The sequence below is a fragment of the Salvelinus sp. IW2-2015 genome, linkage group LG7 (assembly GCF_002910315.2).
Source record: "Salvelinus sp. IW2-2015 linkage group LG7, ASM291031v2, whole genome shotgun sequence".
Taxonomy (NCBI): domain Eukaryota; kingdom Metazoa; phylum Chordata; class Actinopteri; order Salmoniformes; family Salmonidae; genus Salvelinus; species Salvelinus sp. IW2-2015.
This window is the reverse complement of record NC_036847.1, coordinates 16,026,031-16,047,262: the sequence shown is the minus strand read 5'-3', so window position 1 is coordinate 16,047,262 and position 21,232 is coordinate 16,026,031. Positions and strand designations below refer to the sequence as shown.

Genomic DNA, 21,232 nt, shown 5'->3' with positions numbered 1-21,232 from the left:
AACCCACTGTTCCTAGGCTGTCATTGAAAATAAGAATTTGTTCTTAACTGACTTGCCTAATTAAATAACGGTAAAATAAATAAATTAGAGGAGACTGGAACAAAAGATGACTTACCTCCCATGTAACAACCAACTCTGATCTGCTGCCGCCCCCTCCTCCAACATCAGTGGGTGCAGCATCAGGAACTACACAACAGAGACCATGTTTATGACAACACTAGTCTGGCACATGGGCACATGTCTTTTGTTTCAGATAGCTTGAGACATTTGTATTGACACAGCTATTTGAAGCAGATCTGGGTTCAAATAGTATTTGTTTTGCTTTATACTTTGAACATTTGATTGAGCCTGTCTGGAGTTCCAGATGGTTGGGGTTTGTAGTTTTGGGACTTCCAATTCCATTGGTTCCACTGCGCCAGGCAAGCTCGTTTAAACACGGCTTGAGAATCTTTTATATAAACAAATACTGTTTGAGCCCAGGCCCGATTGGAGGAGGGTTGTATCCAARAGCTGGGTCATTCCACCAGTTGAGTGCCTTTTGGGTAGTGTAATTTGCACAAAAAAAACTATTTCACCTATGACATTCTGTTATAGAAAATTGTATAAAGTAATAAAGAAAAATTAATAAAGTAAGTGCCAATTAACAGGGTTGACGTAACAGGGTTTAATTTCATATTAAATTAGCCATAACTCTTGTGACATGGAGAATGGAAGCTTGCTGTGTGCAACAGGGAGGGGCAATTGAATGCAAGCTTCACAAAAAAATGTAATTGCTAAAACATTTCTAGCCTATCTATCTATAGGAAACAGGGTTGACGTGTTATTGTCATCCGTCTCAGTTTTCCACCACAAAACACCAGTAGATCCAACTCACCTGCTTTTACACTATGATTTGACTACTAGATGTTCAAWMTTTTTTTGTTTTTTGGGGGAATAATATCACCATATTAAAACGAGAGTTCAGTTCACTTAACAGCGTTGACCTTAAAATGAGGGACAAAGCTAAATTAATCACGTGAAATAAATAATAATCTTCAGAAATGACGTTGAAACTCTTCTAGAAGTCAGAAAAACACGAGGGACATGTCAAAATGCAGTCTTTATTCATATTGAAAATCTGATTTATAAATTTTTCCATGTGGTCTATATTAAAGGATGAGTAAGTTATTTCAGGAGCTAGTAGATTCATTACTTACAAACAACAGCTGCAAATCCCAATAAAACTACACCACGTTTTGAAGTTCACTTGCTTTGTATAAGATGTTTAGTGGGTCAGAATTTTTTAAATCTCAAACTTTTGCCATCAAGTTTCTCACGCTGGCTGTAGCCGGGTGAGGGGCAGGCCTGCCCGGGCAAGTCCAGGAGGGTTGCCGAGCAACCTGCGCCTCGGAAAAGATCAACATCTACATGGTTTACACTAGTTACCACAAAATGTAATAATTTAATGTTAGAGTTAGGCAAAAGTTACCAGTGTGGTTATGGTTAGCGCTAAGGTTAGGGCTAGATTCAAGAAAATAAATTGTAGAAATAGGGGGGGTTCATGACTTGTGGCAACTAGTGGCGTCGTCCATGCTATCCGGGATCCTTGGGACGTCTCTGCATAGTGCGACAAATCGCCTTGATTCAATGCTAGGTTCGGACAAAGCAAGAAATGTAAAGAGAAGCAACTGTCATATCAGTGCTTGACTTGGGATGAGAGGTGCAGGAGCAGTGGCGACCCGTCATTCAGGGCAGGGGCAGAGCCCCACCTATTTTGAGCCCCACCTGTTTTGCTAAAACAAAAAAATATATATACAGCACCAGCCAAAAGTTTGGACACATCTACTCATTCCAGGGTTTTTCTTAATTTTTAGTAATTTACCTACATTTTAGGTAAAGTGAAGATAGTGAAGACATCAAAACTATGAAATTACACATATGGAATCATGTAGTAACCAAAAAAGTCTTAAACCAATCAAAATATATTTTAGATTCTTCAAAGTAGCCACCCTTTGCCGGGATGACAGCGTTGCACAATCTTGGCATTCTCTCAACCAGCTTCACCTGGAATGGTTTTCCAACAGTCTTGAAGGAGTTCAAAACATATGCTCAGTACGTGTTGGCTGCTTTTCCTTCCTCTGCGGTCCGACTCATCCCAAACCATCTCAATTGGATTGAAGTCGGGTGATTGTGGAGGCCAGGTCATCTGATGTAGCCCTCCACCACTCACCTTCTTGGTCAAATAGCCCTTACACAGCCTGGAGGTGTGTTGGGTCATTGTACTGTTGAAAACAAATAATAGTCCCACTAAGCTCAAACCAGATGGGATGGCGTATCGCTGCAGAATGCTGTGGTAGCCATGCTGGTTAAGGGTGCCTTGAATTCTAAAAAAATCACTGACAGTGTCACCAGCAAAGCACCCCCACACCATCACACCTCCTCCTCCATGCTTCACAGTGGGAACCACACATGAGGAGATCATCCGTTCACCTACTCTGCGTCTCACGAAGACACGGCGGTTGGAACCAAAAACCTCCATTTGGAATCATCCGACCAAAGGACAGATTTCCACCAGTCTAATATCCATTGCTCGTGTTTCTTGGCCCAAGCAAGTCTCTTCTTCTTATTGGTGTCCTTTAGTAGTGGTTTCTTGCAGCAATTCGACCATGCATTAGCATCGAACAGCCCCCGTGATATGCAACTTTTCAGGGAAGTTGGAAACCAATATACACAGGCAGTTAGAAAAGCCAAGGCTAGCTTTTTCAAGCAGAAATTTGCTTCCTGCAACACAAACTCAAAAAAGTTCTGGGACACTGTAAAGTCCATGGAGAATAAAAACACCTCCACCCAGCTGCCCACTGCACTGAGGATAGGAAACTCTGTCACCACCGATAAATCCACTATAATTGAGAATTACAATAAGCATTTTTCTACGGCTGGCCATGCTTTCCACCTGGCTACCCCTACCACGGTCAACAGCACCCCCACAGCAACTCGCCCAAGCCTTTCCCATTTCTCCTTCTCCCAAATCCAGTCAGCTGATGTTCTGAAAGAGCTGCAAAATCTGGACTCCTACAAATCAGCCGGGCTAGACAATCTGGACCCTTTCTTTCTAAAATGATCTGCCAAAATTGTTGCAACCCCTATTACTAGCCTGGTCAACCTCTTTTTCATGTCGTCTGAGATTCCCAAAGATTGGAAAGCAGCTGCGGTCATCCCCCTCTTCAAAGGGGGGGACACTCTTGACCCAAACTGCTACAGACCTATATCTATCCTACCCTGCCTTTCTAAGGTCTTCGAAAGCCAAGTCAACAAAGAGATTACCGAACATTTCGAATCCCACCGCACCTTCTCCGCTATGCAATCTGGTTTCAGAGCTGGTCATGGGTGCACCTCAGCCACGCTTAAGGTCCTAAACGATATCTTAACCGCCATCGATAAGAAACAATACTGTGCAGCTGTATTCATTGACCTGGCCAAGGCTTTCGACTCTGTCAATCATCACATCCTCATCGGCAGACTCGATAGCCTTGGTTTCTCAAATGATTGTCTCGCCTGGTTCACCAACTACTTCTCTGATAGAGTTCAGTGTGTCAAATCGGAGGGCCTGTTGTCCGGGCCTCTGGCGGTCTCTATGGGGGTGCCACAGGGTTCAATTCTTGGGCCGACTCTCTTCTCTGTATACATCAATGATGTTGCTCTTGCTGCTGGTGAGTCTCTGATCCACCTCTACGCAGACGACACCATTCTGTATACTTCTGGCCCTTCTATGGACACTGTGTTAACAACCCTCCAGACGAGCTTCAATGGCCTACAACTCTCCTTCCGTGGCCTCCAACTGCTCTTAAATACAAGTAAAACTAAATGCATGCTCTTCAACCGATCGCTGCCTGCACCTGCCCGCCTGTCCAGCATCACTACTCTGCACGGTTCTGACTTAGAATATGTGGACAACTACAAATACCTAGGTGTCTGGCTAGACTGTAAACTCTCCTTCCAGGACTCACATCAAATCTCCAATCCAAAATTTAATCTAGAATTGGCTTCTATTTCGCAACACAACATCCTTCACTCATGCCCATGCCAAACGTATACCCATCGTAAAACTGACCAATCTACCGATCCTCAACTTCGGCGAGTTCATTTACAAAATGCCTCGCAATACCCCTACTCATATAAATTGATGCAGTCTATCAACAGTGCCTCGTTTTGTGCACCAAAGCCCATATACACCACCACCTGTGACCTAGTAAATCTTCGTTGCCTGGCCCTCGCTTCATTAACTCGCGCCAAACCCACTGCTCCTTGTCCATTATACAAGACCCTGCTTGGTAAAGTCCCTATTCTGCAGCTCGCTGTACCCATAGCAGCACACCTTAGCACGCGCTCCAGAGGTTATTCTCTGGTACCCCCAAAGCCAACCTTCCTTTGCCCTCTCTCTTCAGTTCTCTGCGTCCAATGACTGCGGAACGAACTACACAAATCTGTCAAACTGGAAACACTTACTCCCCTCACTCTTAAGCGCCAGCTGTCAGAGTCAGACTCCACAGATTAACTGCACTGTACATTAAGATCTATAACTAGCCCAAACAATAACCTCTTTCCCGTACTGTTATTTTATTATTTATTTAAGTCCTTTTGCACACCCATTATTTCTATTTCTACTTTGCATATTTTCACTGCAAAATCTACCATTCCAATGTTTAACTTCCTATAATTGTTATTTATTCGCCACCATGGCCGTTTTTGCCTATTTAACCTCCCTTATCTCACCATCCATTTGACTCACATTGGTATATGATTATTTTTTCTACTGTTATTAATTGACTGTATGCTTCTGTTTACTCCATTTGAACTTTGTCGTTGTTGTATGTGCGAACGCTTGGCTTTTATGCTTGCCAGGTTCACAATTTTAAATGAAGACATTGTTGTCAACGCCCTACCTGGTTAATAAGTGAAAAAAATATATATACAGTGGGGCAAAAAAGTATTTAGTCAGCCACCAATTGTGCAAGTTCTCCCATAAGAAGATGAGAGGACTGTAATTTTCACATAGGTACATTCAAAATGACAGAAAAATGAGAAAAATTCCAGAAAATCAATTGTAAGATTTGTAATGAATTTATTTGCAAATTATGGTGGAAAATAAGTATTTGGTCACCTACAAACAAGCAAGATTCTTGGCCCTCAAGACTGTTAACTTCTTCTTAAAGAGGCTCTCTGTCTCCACTCGTTACTGTATTAATGGCACCTGTTTGAACTTGTTCAGTATAAAAGACACCTGTCCACAACCTAACACAGTCACACTCAAATCCACTATGGCCAAGCAAAGAGCTGTCAAAAGGACCAAGAAACAAAATTGTAGATTGCACAGCTGGGAAGACTGAATCTTGCAATAGTAAGCAGCTTGGTTTGAAGAAATCACTGTGGGAGAATTATTAGAAATGGAAGAAATACAAGACCACGATAATCTCCCTCGATTCTGGGGCTCACGCAAGATCTCACCCTGTGGGTCAAAATGATCACAAGAACGAGTGAGCAAATCCCAGAACCACACGGGGGGACCTAATGGAATGACCTGCAGAGAGTGGGACCAAAGTAACAATCACCATCAGCAAGGGCATTGAAGATGAAACGTGCTGGGTCTTTCAGCATGACTGATCCAAACACACGCCCGGCAACGAAGGTGGGCTTCTAGAAGCATTTCAAGGTCCTGGAGTGGCCTAGCCAGTTCCCAGATCTCAACCCCATAGAAAATCTTTTGGATGGAGTTGAAATCCGTGTTTGCCCACGCACACCACAACAATCACATAGCTTAGAGGAGATCTGCATGAGAGATGGCAAATCCCAGCAACAGTGTGTGAAAACCTTGTGAGACATACAGAAAACTTTGACCTCTGTCATTGCCAACAAGGCTATATAACAAAGTATTGAGATAAACTTTTGTTATTGACCAAATACTTATTTTCCACCATAATTTGCAAATAAATTCATTAAAAATCCTACAATGTGATTTTCTGCATTTTTCCCCCTCATTTTGTCTGTCATAGTTGAAGTGTACCTATGATGAAAATTACAGGCCTCTCTCATCTTTTTAAGTGGGAGAACTTGCACAATTGGTGGCTGACTAAATACTTTTTTGCCCCACTGTATATGAAGGCCTGATTCACGCAGTCTCCTCTGAACAGTTGATGTTGAGATGTGTCTGTTACTTGAACTCTGTGAAGCATTGATTTGGGCTGCAATTTTTGAGGCTGGTAACTCTAATGTACTTATCCTCTGCAGCAGACGTAACTCTCTGGGTCTTCCTTTCCTGTGGCGGTCCTCATAAGAGCCATTTTCATCATAGTCCTTGATGGTTTTTGCGACTGCACTTGAAGAAACWTTCAAAGTTCTTAATCTTCCGGATTGACTGACCTTCACGTCTTAAAGTAATGATACTCTGTCGTTTCTCTTTGCTTATTTGAGCTGTTCTTGCCATAATATGGACTTGGTCTTTTACCAAATAGGGCTATCTTCTGTATACCACCCCAACCTTGTCACAACACAACTGATTGGCTCAAACACATTAAGAAGGAAWTAAATTCCACTATTTTACTTTTAACAAGGCACACCTTCCAGGTAACTACCTTATGAAGCTGGTTGAGAGAATGCCAAGAGTGTGAAAAGCTGTCATCAAGGCAAAGGGTGGCTACTTTGAAGAATCTCAAAAATAAAATATATTTTGATTTGTTTCACTTTTTTGTTTACTACATGATTCCATATGTGTTATTTTATAGTTTTGATGTCTTCACTATTATTCTACAATGTAAAAAATAGTAAAAATAAAGAAAGACCCTGGAATCAGCAGTGGTGTAAAGTACTTCAGTAAAGAAAACTAAGTCGTTTTTTGGGGTATCTGTACTTTACTTTATTATTTTTTTTTTTGCAACTTTTACTTCACTACATTTCTAAAGAAAATAATGTACTTTTTACTCTATAAATTTTTCCTGACACACAAAAGTAGTCTTTACATTTTTAATGCAGGAAAACGGTCCAATTCATGCACTAATAAAGAGAACATCACTGGTAATCCCTATTGCCTCTGATCTGGTGGATTCATGGACTCACGAAGCACAAATTCTTAGTTTGTAAATTATGTCTGAGTGTTGGAGTGTGCCCCTGGCTATCCAAAAATGTTAATTACTTGCTTAATATAAGGAATTTGAAATTATTTATACTTTTACTTTTGATACTTAACATATATTAACATTACATTTACTTTTGATACTTAAGTATATTTAAAACCAAATACTTTTAGACTTTACTCAAGTAGTATTTTAATGGGGGACTTTCCCTTTTACTTGAGTCATTTTCTATTAAGATATCTTTACTTTTACTCAAGTATGACAATTGGGTACTTCTTCCGCCACTGGGAATGAGTAGGTGTGTCCAACTTTTGAATCGTACAGTATTTCTCAACAGTGCCGGTGGAAAGACGACAACGAGTCTACAACGTTAATGCTTATAGCTAAAAAGTTAACTAGCGAGATAACTAGCCGTACTACAAGCTATGTTTTGAATTGGCTATATAGTTAATCTAATTATTTTCTAGGCTACCTGCTGCTGAAATGTCTCTCTCTCCTCGAGCAACAGCCCATTCGCACTGGCACACATGCAGATGAAGCACAGCACACACAGAGAGACGCACTGAAGGGTAGGCCTCATTCTGATCATGGCTGATATGTACATTTTTAAGTGATTGAGCATATATTTAAAAAATGAAAACATGTTAAAATTCCATGACTTTTCCAGGATTTTCATGACCGTAAGAACCCTCATTTGGCAATTTGGAACAGCACATCCTGCACATTCAGTCTGGCGCATTCTCAATCTGCGAATTCTCAAACTCGAACAGACTACTGGCACGTATACACCGGATTCACAGACTAGCGGCAAATAAACAGTGGAATCAGGATATGAATGCCCACTCTCCATTGTTATTCATTGCAGATCTCGCCTTAATTCCGCTTTGATCAACCTTTTTTTTACGCTGTGTGTGTGTGAATCCAGGCTGGTGATAAGGCACTTTCTTTTATAGAGGAGCCCATACGACGTTCCCCCAAAATTGGAGGTGCCGTGACGGCACTCCGGACAGTTCCGGCCTAAATCAAGCACTGAGTCAGATGCATCATAATAACCCGGAAGTAAAGCCACACTGGGAGCCAGATTTTAAACGGAATTACATTGAAAACAATGGAGCAGGGTCGAGCATATTAAAACTCAATTCAATGTATTTTTGGGAAGGTCTGTGATCAAAATTCTAGTAATAAATTACATATATACATCAGATGGTTTTGGGGAGCTATTTCATAGTTTTATCACGGTTCCATTATTTTCCTATTTTCGTCTTATAGCATGACTGTATACAGCCTTTTTGTGAAGAAGAGCAATGGCAGAGCAGACCGTCATTGTCAGGACCCGGTGAGAGAAACAGTCACTAATAGTCGGCAGAACCCAGAAGATGAGGCAGACTCAGCAGTACTAGAGATGGTGGTTTAATAAAAGGACAAGATCTTCAGGCAAAGAATATAAATCCACCACGTCCAAAAATAAAGCCAAGAGGCACAAAATGGATATCCTCCAAAATACAAAGAAACTCCACAAAGTGGTAAAAACAGCAGGGAAAAACAAACCTCAAAAGACTACTCAAAAATACACAAGCACTAAACCAGAGAACCTCTGGAAAATCCAATAAGAGAAATATATGTTCACAACAAGGCTGGGGCTGGGTGCTAACATACAAACACTGAGCAAAGAACTGAGGAACACACAGGGTTTAAATACTAACAAGGGAACGACACACAGGTGCAAACAATAATTAGAGCAAGGAAAAAACAAAAGGTACAAAAAAGGTGCAATGGGGACATCTAGTGACCAAAACCTGAACAGTCCTGGCCAAAACCTGACAGTCATATGCCCCAAAATATTTTTGTGCAACCTGGAATTACAATTTAAGAGGACCAGTGCTTCTATAGTGAAACAAATCTCACACCTGTGCCGTTTGTGAGCAATTGTTGTTACATTGTACAGTATATTGTTTCTTCTGCAGACCGCACTAGCGAGCAACAACATAATGTCACTTCACAGAGAGAACCACAGAGAACCATGAGTTCTTCAAGTTTAGCACTGTATCCACACATTTTTGAACGATCTGAATGATGATGAAGATCGTGAAGGGGGTGATTGAATTTACGAAATGCAACAGGGTTTGGCAACTAGGTTTGGTCTCCAGCCAATTTCTTCCTGAGCTTGTAGCTAGTCAGCGGGCCAGAACAGCAAAGGCTAGCAAAGACTCACAGCCCAATTCATAGGCCTACACTACACATTGAACACATCTGGTTAGTGGGCTAATTAATTAAATGACAATAACATAAAAATGTCAATGTCTCTATTYATACCCTATTAAGTGATATTCATCTTACCATACTTCTACGATGCCAAACCAGTMTCTTGTTTGCAACAAAACTGTCGCTGTAAGCAAATAATTAAATATGAGACGTCGTCATGAATCCACCCCAAACATGAGGCCTGAGTCCAATGAAGAATTTGAAGCTGGCTACTCGTCCGTGGCTTAACCCAAAAGCAGAAGGTACAAGTGCGTCCCTAAAAGCTGCCTGGGCTTAAAAACATATTCTCTTTTACATAACATGCATATCTCAATTGATAGCAACAGTCACATTGTGATTGTATTAGATTACTAAATACTTCKCAAACAAAGTCAATATTGTTGGTGTCCTTGACCTGCAGAAGGCCGTAGCTCAACCTCTGAATGTCATAGACTAACCAAATATACTTTATCTCCGTGTGCATCAGAGCCGTGMCTTTCTTGTGTATTTTACAGCTCATTTTTAGCACAAAGCATTGTGTTAATCATCGAGTTTATCATCGTTATTGATTGCTTTATATAATCTGGATCCATTTTATTTCCTCCCTCAAGCTAACAAGGGGTATGCTTTTTGCCCTTTACCCCCTCAATTCAAGCCCTTTTTTCAGCCATACACCAAGCCCTCCACAGACATAGAGGTAGACCTGGTGACAGTATTTGAGGAAATAGCTAGGCCTACCAACAAATATATGAATAACATTACTGCATCTATCAAACAGGTAAGCCTGTCTCTTATTTCTTAAATAGGGCTCCAACAAAGCCCTCTTGTTATTAAATTAGCATACTCAACTTTCAGCACCAGGTGATGTCCATATTGATTTTAGGAATAGCAATCCACACACGAGTGTTGGCTGGTTCTCAACTAATCTTTTTTCTAATGTATCCAATTATATTTCATTCTCTTGTTTTTATCATGGACATATTCCATCGTTTATGTAATTAAGCTTTCACATGTGTGTTTCAGTTTTTATCAAGTGTGTTGGTGCTTGCTTCTAAATATGGCAAAAACAATTGACCGCTGTAGGTTGAGGTTCTTGTTTCCTATTCCCTGACGAAAATAAGTTGTTACTAGGGGTTTATTACGATATCTTTGTGATATTTTAGTTATWTTGAATTTGACAAATTAAATTCATTAAATTGCTCTGCCCAAAGCATCTTATAAAATTGAAATGGGATAATAATGGACCCATAAAAAAAACAATGAAATAGCTTGCCAATAGCATCCGCTGCAAATACAGTGCATTCGTAAAGTATTCAGACCCCTTGACTTTTACACATTTTACAGCCTTATTCTAAAATGTATTAAATACATTTTTCCCTCATCAGTCTACACACAATACACTATAATGARAAAGTATTCAGACACTTTGCTATGAGACTCGAAATTGAGCTCAGGTGCATCCTTTTTCCATTGATCATCCTTGAGATGTTTCTACAACTTCAATGGAGTCCACCTGTAGTAAATTAAATTGATTGGACATGATTTGGAAAGGCACACACCTGTCTATATAAGATCCCACAGTTGACAGTGCATGTCAGAGCAAAAAACAAGCCATGAGGCCGAAGGAATTGTCCGTACAGCTCCGAGACAGGATTGTGTCGTGGCACAGATCTGGGGAAGGGTACCAAAAAATGTCTGCGTCATTGACGGTCCCCAAGAACACAGTGGCCTCCATCATTCTTAAATGGAAGACGTTTGGAACCACCAAGACTCTTCCTAGAGCTGGCCGCCCAGCCAAACTGAGCAATCGGGGGAGAAGGGCCTTGGTCAGGGAGGTGGTCACTATGACAGATGGAAGAATTTTCCAGAAGGATAAACATCTCTGCAGCACTCCACCAATCAGGCTTTTATGGTAGAGTGGCCAGACGGAAGCCACTCCTCAGTAAAAGGCAAATTACCTTGGAGTTTGCCAAAAGGCACCTAAGGACTCTCAGACCATGAAAAACAAGATTCTCTGGTTCTGATGAAACCAAGAAACAAGAATTTGGTCTGAATGCCAAGCGTCATGTCTGGAGGAAACCTGAACCATATCTATGGTGAAGCAGGGTGGTGCAGAATCATGCTATGGGGATGTTTTTCAGCGCTGGAACTGGCAGACTAGTCTGGATCGAGGGAAAGATGAACGGAGCAAAGTACGAAGAGATCCTTGATTGAAAACCTGCTCCAGAGTGCTCAGGCTGGGGAGGGTCACCTTCCAAACAGGTCAACGAACGAGAAGCACACAGCCAAGACAAATGCAGGAGTGGGCTTCGTGACAAGTCTCTGAATGTCCTTGAGTGGCCCAGCCAGAGCCGCGACTTGAACCTGATCGAACATCTCTGGAGAGTCTTAAAATAGCTGTGCAGCAATTGCTCACCCATCCAACTTGACCAAGCTTGAGAAGATCTGCAGAGAGAATGGGGAGAAAACTCTCCAAAATACAAGTGGTGCCAAGCTTGTAGCTTCATACCAAGACAGACTCAAGGCTGCTAATCGAGTAAAGGGACTGAATACTTATGTAAATGTGATAGTTCAGTTTTTCTGTGTCATTATGGGGATTGTGTGTAGATTGATGAGAAATTTTTTGGGGAAACAAGTAAGGAGTCTGAATACTTTTCCGAATGCACTGTATTTCATTCTTAGTAGAATTGTGACCAGAACCTTCCAAAAAATACTTAAATGGGATTTTTTCCACCCTGCTCCATTGTTTTCAATGTAATTCCATTTCAAATCTGTCTTTCCAGTGCGGGCTTTACTTCCGGGATTATTATGACGCATCTGACTGTTCCCTCTCTTTACATTACTTGGTACCAAGGCCCAGGGTTCCAGTCTAGAAGCACGCTTTTCACTTACCCAGAGGACACTTTCGGGATTGCAGTTTTCTGAAGTCAAGCCCAAAATTAACATTCTCATAGGATGGGGGAAAGGGGGGTACCTAGTCAGTTGTCCAACTGAATGTATTCAACTGAAATGTTTCCTCCGCATTTAACCAACGCCCTGAATCAGAAAGGTGCGGGGGGGGGGGGGGGGGGCCTTAATCGACATCCACGGCGCCCGGGGAACAATTGGTTAAACTACCTTGCTCAGGAGCAGAACAACAGATTTTTACCTTGTCCCTCAGGATTTGATCCAGCTACCTTCCAGTCACTGGGCCCAACGCTCTAACCACTAGGCTATCTGCCGCAGCTCCCATAGGAGAAGTCAAATGAGAAATTGCAAATAATACACTGTACAAAAACATCCATTAAATTATTAAAGTAAATTGTCTTACAGGCTGATTTTTTCCATCACTCACAGCTGAAGATATTAACATTTTATATGAATTCACTCTGTCAAATTTCTGGATGACCTGATGATGTTGTCACTTCTCGCGCTGCTCCAGTGCGCATTAAGTGCTCATGCGCAGGCGTAATCAGCTCTCTAAAACCGAATCTGGACAACCACGAAACAGTGCATGCAAACATGAGTAGATTACATTGAAAACAATGGTCGTCCGTCTTGAACGCGGCCTCTAGTTCATATATAGCTCAGTGGTTTGGACCGAATAGCTAGCATGACAGCTAAAATGAAAAAATCTAATAGCGAGCAGTATCTAACAAAATATCTACATTATGGCATTTACTTATCATAAACTATTTACATATAATAGAAATGTGGGTACAATGTGAGGACAAAAATCGAACTTACTCAACCTTTTAAAGGGCACTTCCATTTAATATAACAGGATTTTAAAATTCAATATGGTGCACAATTTCTACTTAAAATCAAAAGGGATGCAAAAGGCACTCTATTCGTGGAATGACCCAGCTACTTGTCATGAAAAGTTTATGAAGCGTTTTATGAAGCATTTTTATGAAGCGTTTTATGGAGTGGAATTTGTGTGAACAACTCACCTGCATCCTCTGTCCGTGTCTGGAGGGAGGTGGGACTGGGCTCGCCCACTCCCACACTGTTCTTTGCCACAACTCGAAACTCGTACTCCACCCAGGCATTGAGATCCACCACTGTGGCTGTCAGTGTGTTGCCATCAATTACCTCAGGAACTAGGGACAGAGGGAAATAAGGCTAAGATCAGGCATCCCATCAACGTAGATAAACCATAATTTCAATCGAATAGTCCCTTATGGTAAAATAAATAAGGATAGGGCATCTACATGATCTGTTGTTGTGGTTCAACATTAAATATTCTTTCACATGTTCATTATCACATTTTRTATTTTATTTAACCTTTATTTAACCAGGCAAGTCAGTTAAGAACAAATTCTTATTTATAATGACAGCCTACCCCGGCCAAACCTGTACGAAGCTGGGCCAATTGTGCGCCGCCCTATGGGACTCCCAATCACGGCTGGTTGTGATACAMCCTGGAATCTACCAGGGTCTGTAGTGATGCTTCTAGCACTGAGATACAGTGCCTTAGACCGCTGCATCACTCGGGAGCCCAAATGCAGGGATGGAACATATGGATATTGGGCACTGGCCAGCCGGCCAAGAAGACTGCAAATTTTACTAGCCCGGGTCCAAAATCTGTGCCAAGCCATATTTGAAAAGACAGAATTTCACTAGCCYGSAGGCTAGTTGGGCACATTTTCTGCTATCCCAGTCTGAAAAGAACTAGCTACGGACTAGCGGGCTAGCTTAATTTCCATACCTGATGAAATGTATGACCTATCAATTAAATCTTCACAGATAAACAAAGAGGTTAGATCAATGTGCAGGCCTACCTGTGTCCACCCTCTGCCAGCCCACAGTGAASGGGGTCCTGGTCTGGATGAGGTAGCTGGTGATGGGGCTGCCGTTATCCCTGCCGCGGCTCCATGAGAGCTGGGCTGTGCTGTCCGTTACCTCCTCCACTGCCACTGTGTCTGGAGGGCCAGGGGGGCCTGACTCAATCGCAAAATAAGCAGAGTTAGAGTCCCCCCTACTGTACACGCACATCCAGGCACGTACACACATACACACACACCCCTCTTRATRATCTGCTGCTGCAACAGCTCCTTAATTCAGCWGCCATCCACACTGAGCCAATCTCAAATGACTCCCTATTCCCTATACAGTGCTACTATATGRGCGCAAGAGTGTCGGTCACTTTGGATAAAACTGTCTGCTAAATGACATACAGTGCCTTCTGAAAGTATTCATACCCCTTGACTTATTTTATGAATTTTTATCCTGAAAAACTCCCCAATATTACTTTAGTGCCTTGTTGCAAACAGGATGCATGTTTTGGAATATTTCTATTCTGTYCAGGCTTCCTTCTTTTCACTATGTCAATTAGGTTAGTATGTGGAGTAACTACAATGTTGTTGATCCATCCTTAGTTTCCTCCTATCATAGCCATTAAACTCTGTAACTGTTTTAAAGTCARCATTGYCRTCATGGTGAAATRCCTGAGCAGTTTCCTTCCTCTCCGGCAACTGAGTTAGGAAAGATGCCTGTATCTTTGTAGTGACTGGGTGTATTGACACATCATCCAAAGTGTAATTAATAACTTCATCATGCTCAAAGGGATATATATATATTTTTACCCATCTACCAATCGGTACACTTCATTGCGAGGCATTGGACGACCTCCCTGGTATTTGTAGTTGAATCTGTCACGACGTGGCGCTTTTTGGGTGTAGATCGTGGCTCCCCCTCTCTCATTCTCTCTCCCAAATCAGGTTTTACAACGGTCAAAAATACCTGGTAGAAACTGCCATGCAGTATTGAGGGAGAGAGTCTATGGAGAACAGAGCTTCTCTTGCCGAAACTCATAATCCCCAAAATGGGAGAATTAAACAATATTTCTATTTTTGAGAATGTTGGGAATGGTCCGTGGACACTTAAGGGACAGTCATGTTGAGTGTGTTTCATTTGGTGATCTCATGAAGGACAGGAAACACACATAACTGTATCTCTTAAAGTGGACATTTCCCAACTGTCAGGTTTACTTCTGAATGTTGCATAAGATGAATGAATAATAGGGGTGAAACGGTACGTGTATTCGTATTGAACCGTTCGGTACAGGGTCCAGGATGCACGGTTCGGTACGTACTGCGAACCTAACAATACATTAATCATTTATTCCAGCTAAGGAAGATAAATATATATGTATATATACAGTGGCGGCAACATAGTATTTGATACACGGCCATTTTGCAAGGTTTCGCTACTTCAAAACATGTAAGGTCTGTAATTTCTTATAATACAGTGGGGCAATAAAATGCAATTAATTATTAAAAATCATACACATGTGTTTTTCTGATATTTTGTTTTAGATTCCGTCTCTCACAGTTGGAGTGTACCTATGATAAAAATTACAGAGCTCTACATGTTTTGTAAAGTAGGAAACCTGCAAAATTGGCAGTGTATCAAATACTTTTCTCCCAATGTATGATATATTTCATTGTGAAAAGAAATATTATTGCATAAATCTATGGCGTATAAATTAATGTGGAAAAAATATACATATAAATCCAGCAAAAAAGAAAATGTCCTATCACTATTAAACTGTGTTTATTTTCAGCAAACTTAAGATGTGTAAATATTTTGCATGAACATAACAAGATTCAACAACTAGACATAAACTGAAAAAGTTTCACAGATCATCGTGTGACTAACGGAATTGAATAATGTGTCCTGAACAAAGGGGGGGGGGAGTCAAAATCAAAGATAACAGTCAGTATCCTTGTGCTCAGCTGCATTGAAGTACCGTGCAGTGCCATTCGGCCCTGTCTGCAGATCGCCACCACGATTTCAGTTGTGTGAGAGTTCGGACTACCTCACAGGCTACCTGGTCACGAATTTCAATGGCCTGCCTACTGCCACACGTAACGGATGGGATGAAGTCTGGGCTATCGGTGCATCGACACGGATCATTCCTGTCTGCCAGAAATCACACACAGAACGAGCAGATGGTGAGTGCATTGTCATGCTGAGGTCATGTCAGGATGAGCCTGCCAGGAAGAGTACCACATGAGGACGGAGGATGTCTTCCTGTAACGCACAGCGTTGAGATTGCCTGCAATACAAACAAGCTCAGTCGATGATGCTGTGACACACCCCCCCAGACCAGACGACCCTCCACTCCAAATCGATCCCCTCCAGATACAGGCCTCGGTGTAACGCCTCATTCCTTGACGATAAATGTGAATCCGACCATCACCCCTGGGTGGACAAAAACCGCGACTCATCAGTGAAGAACACTTTTTGCCAGTCCTGTCTGTCTCCAGCGACAGTGGGTATGGCGTTATGTGCGCCCATAGGCGACGTTTGCTTGCTGTGATGTCTGGTGAGGAACTGCTTACAACCGGCCTACAAGCCCTCAGTCCAGCCTCTCTCAGCTATTGCAACAGTCTGAGCACTGATGGAGAGGAGTTGCGGTTCCTGGTGTAACTCAGGCAGTTGTGGTTGCCATCCTGACCGTCCCGCAGGTGTGATGTTCGGATGTACTGATCCTGTGCAGGTGTTGTTACACATGGACTGCCACTGTGAGGACGATCAGCTGCCCGTCCTGTCTCCCTGTTAGCGCTGTCTTAGGCCGTACTACACACGACGGACATTGCAATTTATTGCCCTGGCCACATCTGCTCATCCTCATGCCTTCCTTGCAGCACTGCAATCAAGACACGTCTCGAACGCAGATGAAGATCTAGGGATTGGGCAATCTTATCTCTGTAGTTGAGTTCTTCAGTCAGTAGCCAGAATAGCGTCTCTTTTAGGTTGAATCTAAAACGTTTTCAATAAACTGTGACCTATAATTTGCACGTGATCGCGACTGTAGAGAGCCAATGTTAGTTCGTCTCTCTCTTCCGACAGGTGCAGTGCATACACACCCATTAATTTATCACCTCTACATTGAGATACGCAAGACCATGCCATGGAAAAGCATCGACTCCCTGAAACCGATTTACAGATGATAACAGAAGGATTCTGTGAAGACTCTTACTGTCTATAGTGAGTGACTTTTTTACCCATCCATATATGCTTTGAAAGGAACAGGGTCCTGAAGATTTAGGTAGCGTTTCTATGTCTTTTCCTGAGAAGATTAGTCACAATGAAATAGAGTCGATCTTTAATGAAAGCGAAAGGATTGTATCCTTGTCTCTCTATGCAGCTCCGCCTGACTAAATATGATATGTGTGACCCGAGCGAGAACAGAGCTGAGAGACCGTCGTAGCAGCAATTAGCTGATGAAGGAATTAGCAGTTAGCTATATGCAAAYGAGCAACATGGCAAGCCAGAACTAGAAGACGCCCCAGTATCATTCAGGTCTGCCATCTGGGAACATTTCGGTTTCCCTGTAAACTATAACGGGGATTGCCAACGAGTGGTGGATAAAACTTCTTCAACATGTAGGCTCTGTTCATTGCCGATAGACTATTCGAGTGGCAATACGAGTAKCATGACTACTCATTTGCCCCGACATCACCCCAAAGTGCGGCTGACTCCGGTAGGGCTAAAGAAATCAACGCAGCGATAGCAAAATTCATTTACATATGAGACCCTTCTCTGGGGTAGAGAATGCGGTGTTCAGAAACATGTTTAAAGTGGTCGAGCTGCGCTTCACTATTCCTATCCGTACACATTTCTCCCAGACATTAATACCTGCCTGATACAAAAAAAAACAAAATTACAACTTGAGAGCGAGTTGTCAGAAATGCGGTCTGTTGCTCTAACAGACAGTTGGACGTCTAGAGCTACAGAGCGCTACCTTACTGTAACGGCTCATCTCAATATGGCAGAGTGGGAGATTAAAAGCCATGTCCTTCAAACACATCCCCTTGAGAGTAGTCACACCAGTGTAAACTTGGGGGAAGAGCTAAGGGAAGTAGTTGCAGTGTGGAAGTTGGAGAGGGATAATGTTACGATTCCTGTAACCACTGACAGCGCTAGAAATATTGTAAATGCAGTTGCACTAGCTGGATTGGGGCCACAGATAAGATGCTTTGCTCACGTAATTAATCTAGCATCTCAAAAAGAAATGTCAGTGAATCCAATCTCTTGCCTCCTAGCAAAGATCAGGAAGGTGGTATCATTCTTTCATAAAAGCACAACTGCTGCACATTTTTTCAAGACTAAACAGGAGATGCTGGAGCTGCCAAACCACAAACTAATCCAAGATGTCCCTACTAGATGGAATTCAAGCCATGACATGGTTGAGAGATACCTCAACCATGCAGAAAGTTGCGGTGTATTCTACACTGACTGATCAAGCTGTGAGGAAGAATGTCAAAGATATTGTGACTTTGTCTGAAATGACATAAGACTAGCAGAGGAAGTTATCCAAAGTGTGCAAACCTCTCAAAACAGTCACAACACTGACATGCACTGAGAGCATTCCATCAGTTTCCATGGTCCTGCCTATGAAAACAATGATCCTGAAATCAATGGTGGCATCTGATGAAGATGAACCCACAGTAAGGGATGTCAAGACTGCTATCAGAGTTAACCTGGAGCCTAGATATGCTGACCCTGGTGTCCAAGATTTCTTACACAAGAGCACCGCTTTGGACCCCCGGTTCAAGTCCCTGCTGCACTTGGATGCTGCTGCTCGTCTGAGAGTCTACAATGAACTCACAGCAGAGATTGTGACCAATATACAACAGGTATTGTATTTATTTTGTTCATGTGACATTTATTATTTAATTAATTAGTGATTTATTTAACAATTAATTATAAAGTAATAATTGTAATAAGTGTCTGATATATACTTCTAACAACAAATCATATTTTTAAAGCCACTTCAGAGATAGTCATTTCCATCTAATTTAATTCTGCAGGGTCAAGCTATAGATACCACAGGAGCCAACCCCTCTCCAGAGACGACAGACGACAGGGATTCTCCTCCAGAAAAGAAATCTGCCATGGCTGAGCTTTTTCTGGAGTTGTTCACGACCCAGGAGCAGGGAACTAAGTCAAAGGTCAAGGTCATAGAGGAGGAGGTGACCTTATACAGGGAAGTGGAATGTATTCCCCTGGATGCTGATCCACTTACAGTTGAAGTCGGAAGTTTACATAAACTTCGGATGGAATCACTAAAACTCGTTTTTCAACCATTCAACAAATTTCTGATTAACAAACTATAGTTTTGGCACGTCAGTTAGGACATTTACTGTGTGCATGACACAAGTAATTTTCCCAACAATTGTTTACAGACAGATTATTTCACTTATAATTCACTGTATTATAATTCCAGTGGGTCAGAAGTTTACATACACTAAATTGACTGTGAATTTAAACAGCTTGGAAAATTCCCGAAAATTATGTCATGGCTTTAGAAGTTTCTGATAGGATAATTGACATCATTTGAGTCAATTGGAGGTGTACCTGTGGATGCATTTCAAGGCCTACCTTCAAACTCAGTATCTCTTTGCTTGACATCKTGGGAAAATCAAAAGTAATCAGCCAAGACCTCAGCAAATATATTGTAGACCTCCACAAGTCTGGTTCATCCTTGGGAGCAATTTCCACATGCCTGAAGGTACCACGTTCATCTGTACAAACAAAAGTACGGAAATATAAACACCATGGGACCTCACAGCCGTCATACCGTTCAGGAAGGAGACGCGTTGTCTCCTAGAGATGAACGTACTTTGGTGCAAAAAGTGCAAGTCAATCCCAGAACAACAGCAAAGGACCTTGTGAAGATGCTGGAGGAAACAGGTACAAAAGTATCTATATCCACAGTAAAACGAGTCCTATATCGACATAACCTGAAAGGCCGCTCAGCAAGGAAGAAGCCACTGCTCCAAAACCGAAAAACTGAGTTTAAATGTATTTGGCTAAGGTGTATGTAAACTTCCGACTTCAACTGTACATGGTGGAAGACCAAACAGTTAATATACCCTCATGTTGCCATGTTAGAAAGGCGCTACCTGGCTGTGCCTGGGACCTCTGTCCCTAGCGAGAGGGTATTCTCCACAGCGGCTGACATTGTCACAGCAAGCCGATCTGTGCTCACTGCAGATAATTTGGATAGACTAATCTTCTTAAAGAAAAACTTGAAAATCGGATAAAAATGTTTTGATTTTAGATTTTTTTCAAATAACCTGTCTCAAYTGGTCCTATTTTGTTTAAGACACTGCTATTTGACCAAATTTGATATATGCTGCTGGACTATGCACTCTTGTTGAAGTTCTGTTTTAAATGACTAGGCGCTGCTGTTTTTTGTTGTCCCTTTGTTTCCATATGCTCCTGGGAATTCAAGCTACCCATGTTTACTATGATAATAAATGGAAAATCTAAATACAAATGACATATTTCTCAGGCATTTATTTTGTCGATGTATCGAAACCGTACCAAACCGTGATGCCACTGTACCGTATCATACCCAACAGTGAGTTTTGTGAACTGTTTCACCCCTAATGAATAAGTATAAGAATACTTTTGAAAAGATAACAATAGGCCCAGGAGACCAGACAGCGTGTAGTGTTGGCTACACGGCTGGAAATGGTTCAACTCTGAGACTATCGATCACTACAGAATAAGAACAAATCCTAGACGTAGAATTACTAGTCTGCAGCTGGAAATTATGTAAGTCTAGCGCGAGATAACCAATAACCGRGGAAGCATCTATTCCATGCAACGACCATCTGTACGCTAGACGTATGCATTACAACAGACACTATCCAGAGTCGCTGAGAAAGCGACAACTATGAAAGACATTGTGACTTCTGGGGAAGTTAACCAGAGACTCTCTGATGAACTGACTCTCCAGCAGACGGGCCTGTGATTCCAACAGAGAAGACAACAATGGCATACGGGCGTAGATATATACATTTAATTGAATATAATTATCAACTGTGTGTAGTGGGTCCATTTTATCTTTCCCGCTTTTTATCTGTCCTCACCCCTTTCCATTG

General features: G+C 41.9%; 1 protein-coding gene across 1 annotated transcript in view; it reads right to left on the bottom strand.

Annotated features, from left to right (window-relative positions):
• cntn3a.2 (contactin 3a, tandem duplicate 2) overlaps positions 1-21,232 on the bottom strand; it is a 68,480-nt gene that overhangs the window by 16,966 nt on the left and 30,282 nt on the right. Inside the window, exons 15-17 of the mRNA XM_023991139.2 lie at positions 14,111-14,269; positions 13,280-13,429; positions 116-186 (exon numbers count right to left, since the gene is read on the bottom strand). Coding sequence (XP_023846907.1) covers positions 116-186; positions 13,280-13,429; positions 14,111-14,269 — 380 coding nt within the window. The remainder of the gene's footprint in view (positions 1-115; positions 187-13,279; positions 13,430-14,110; positions 14,270-21,232) is intronic.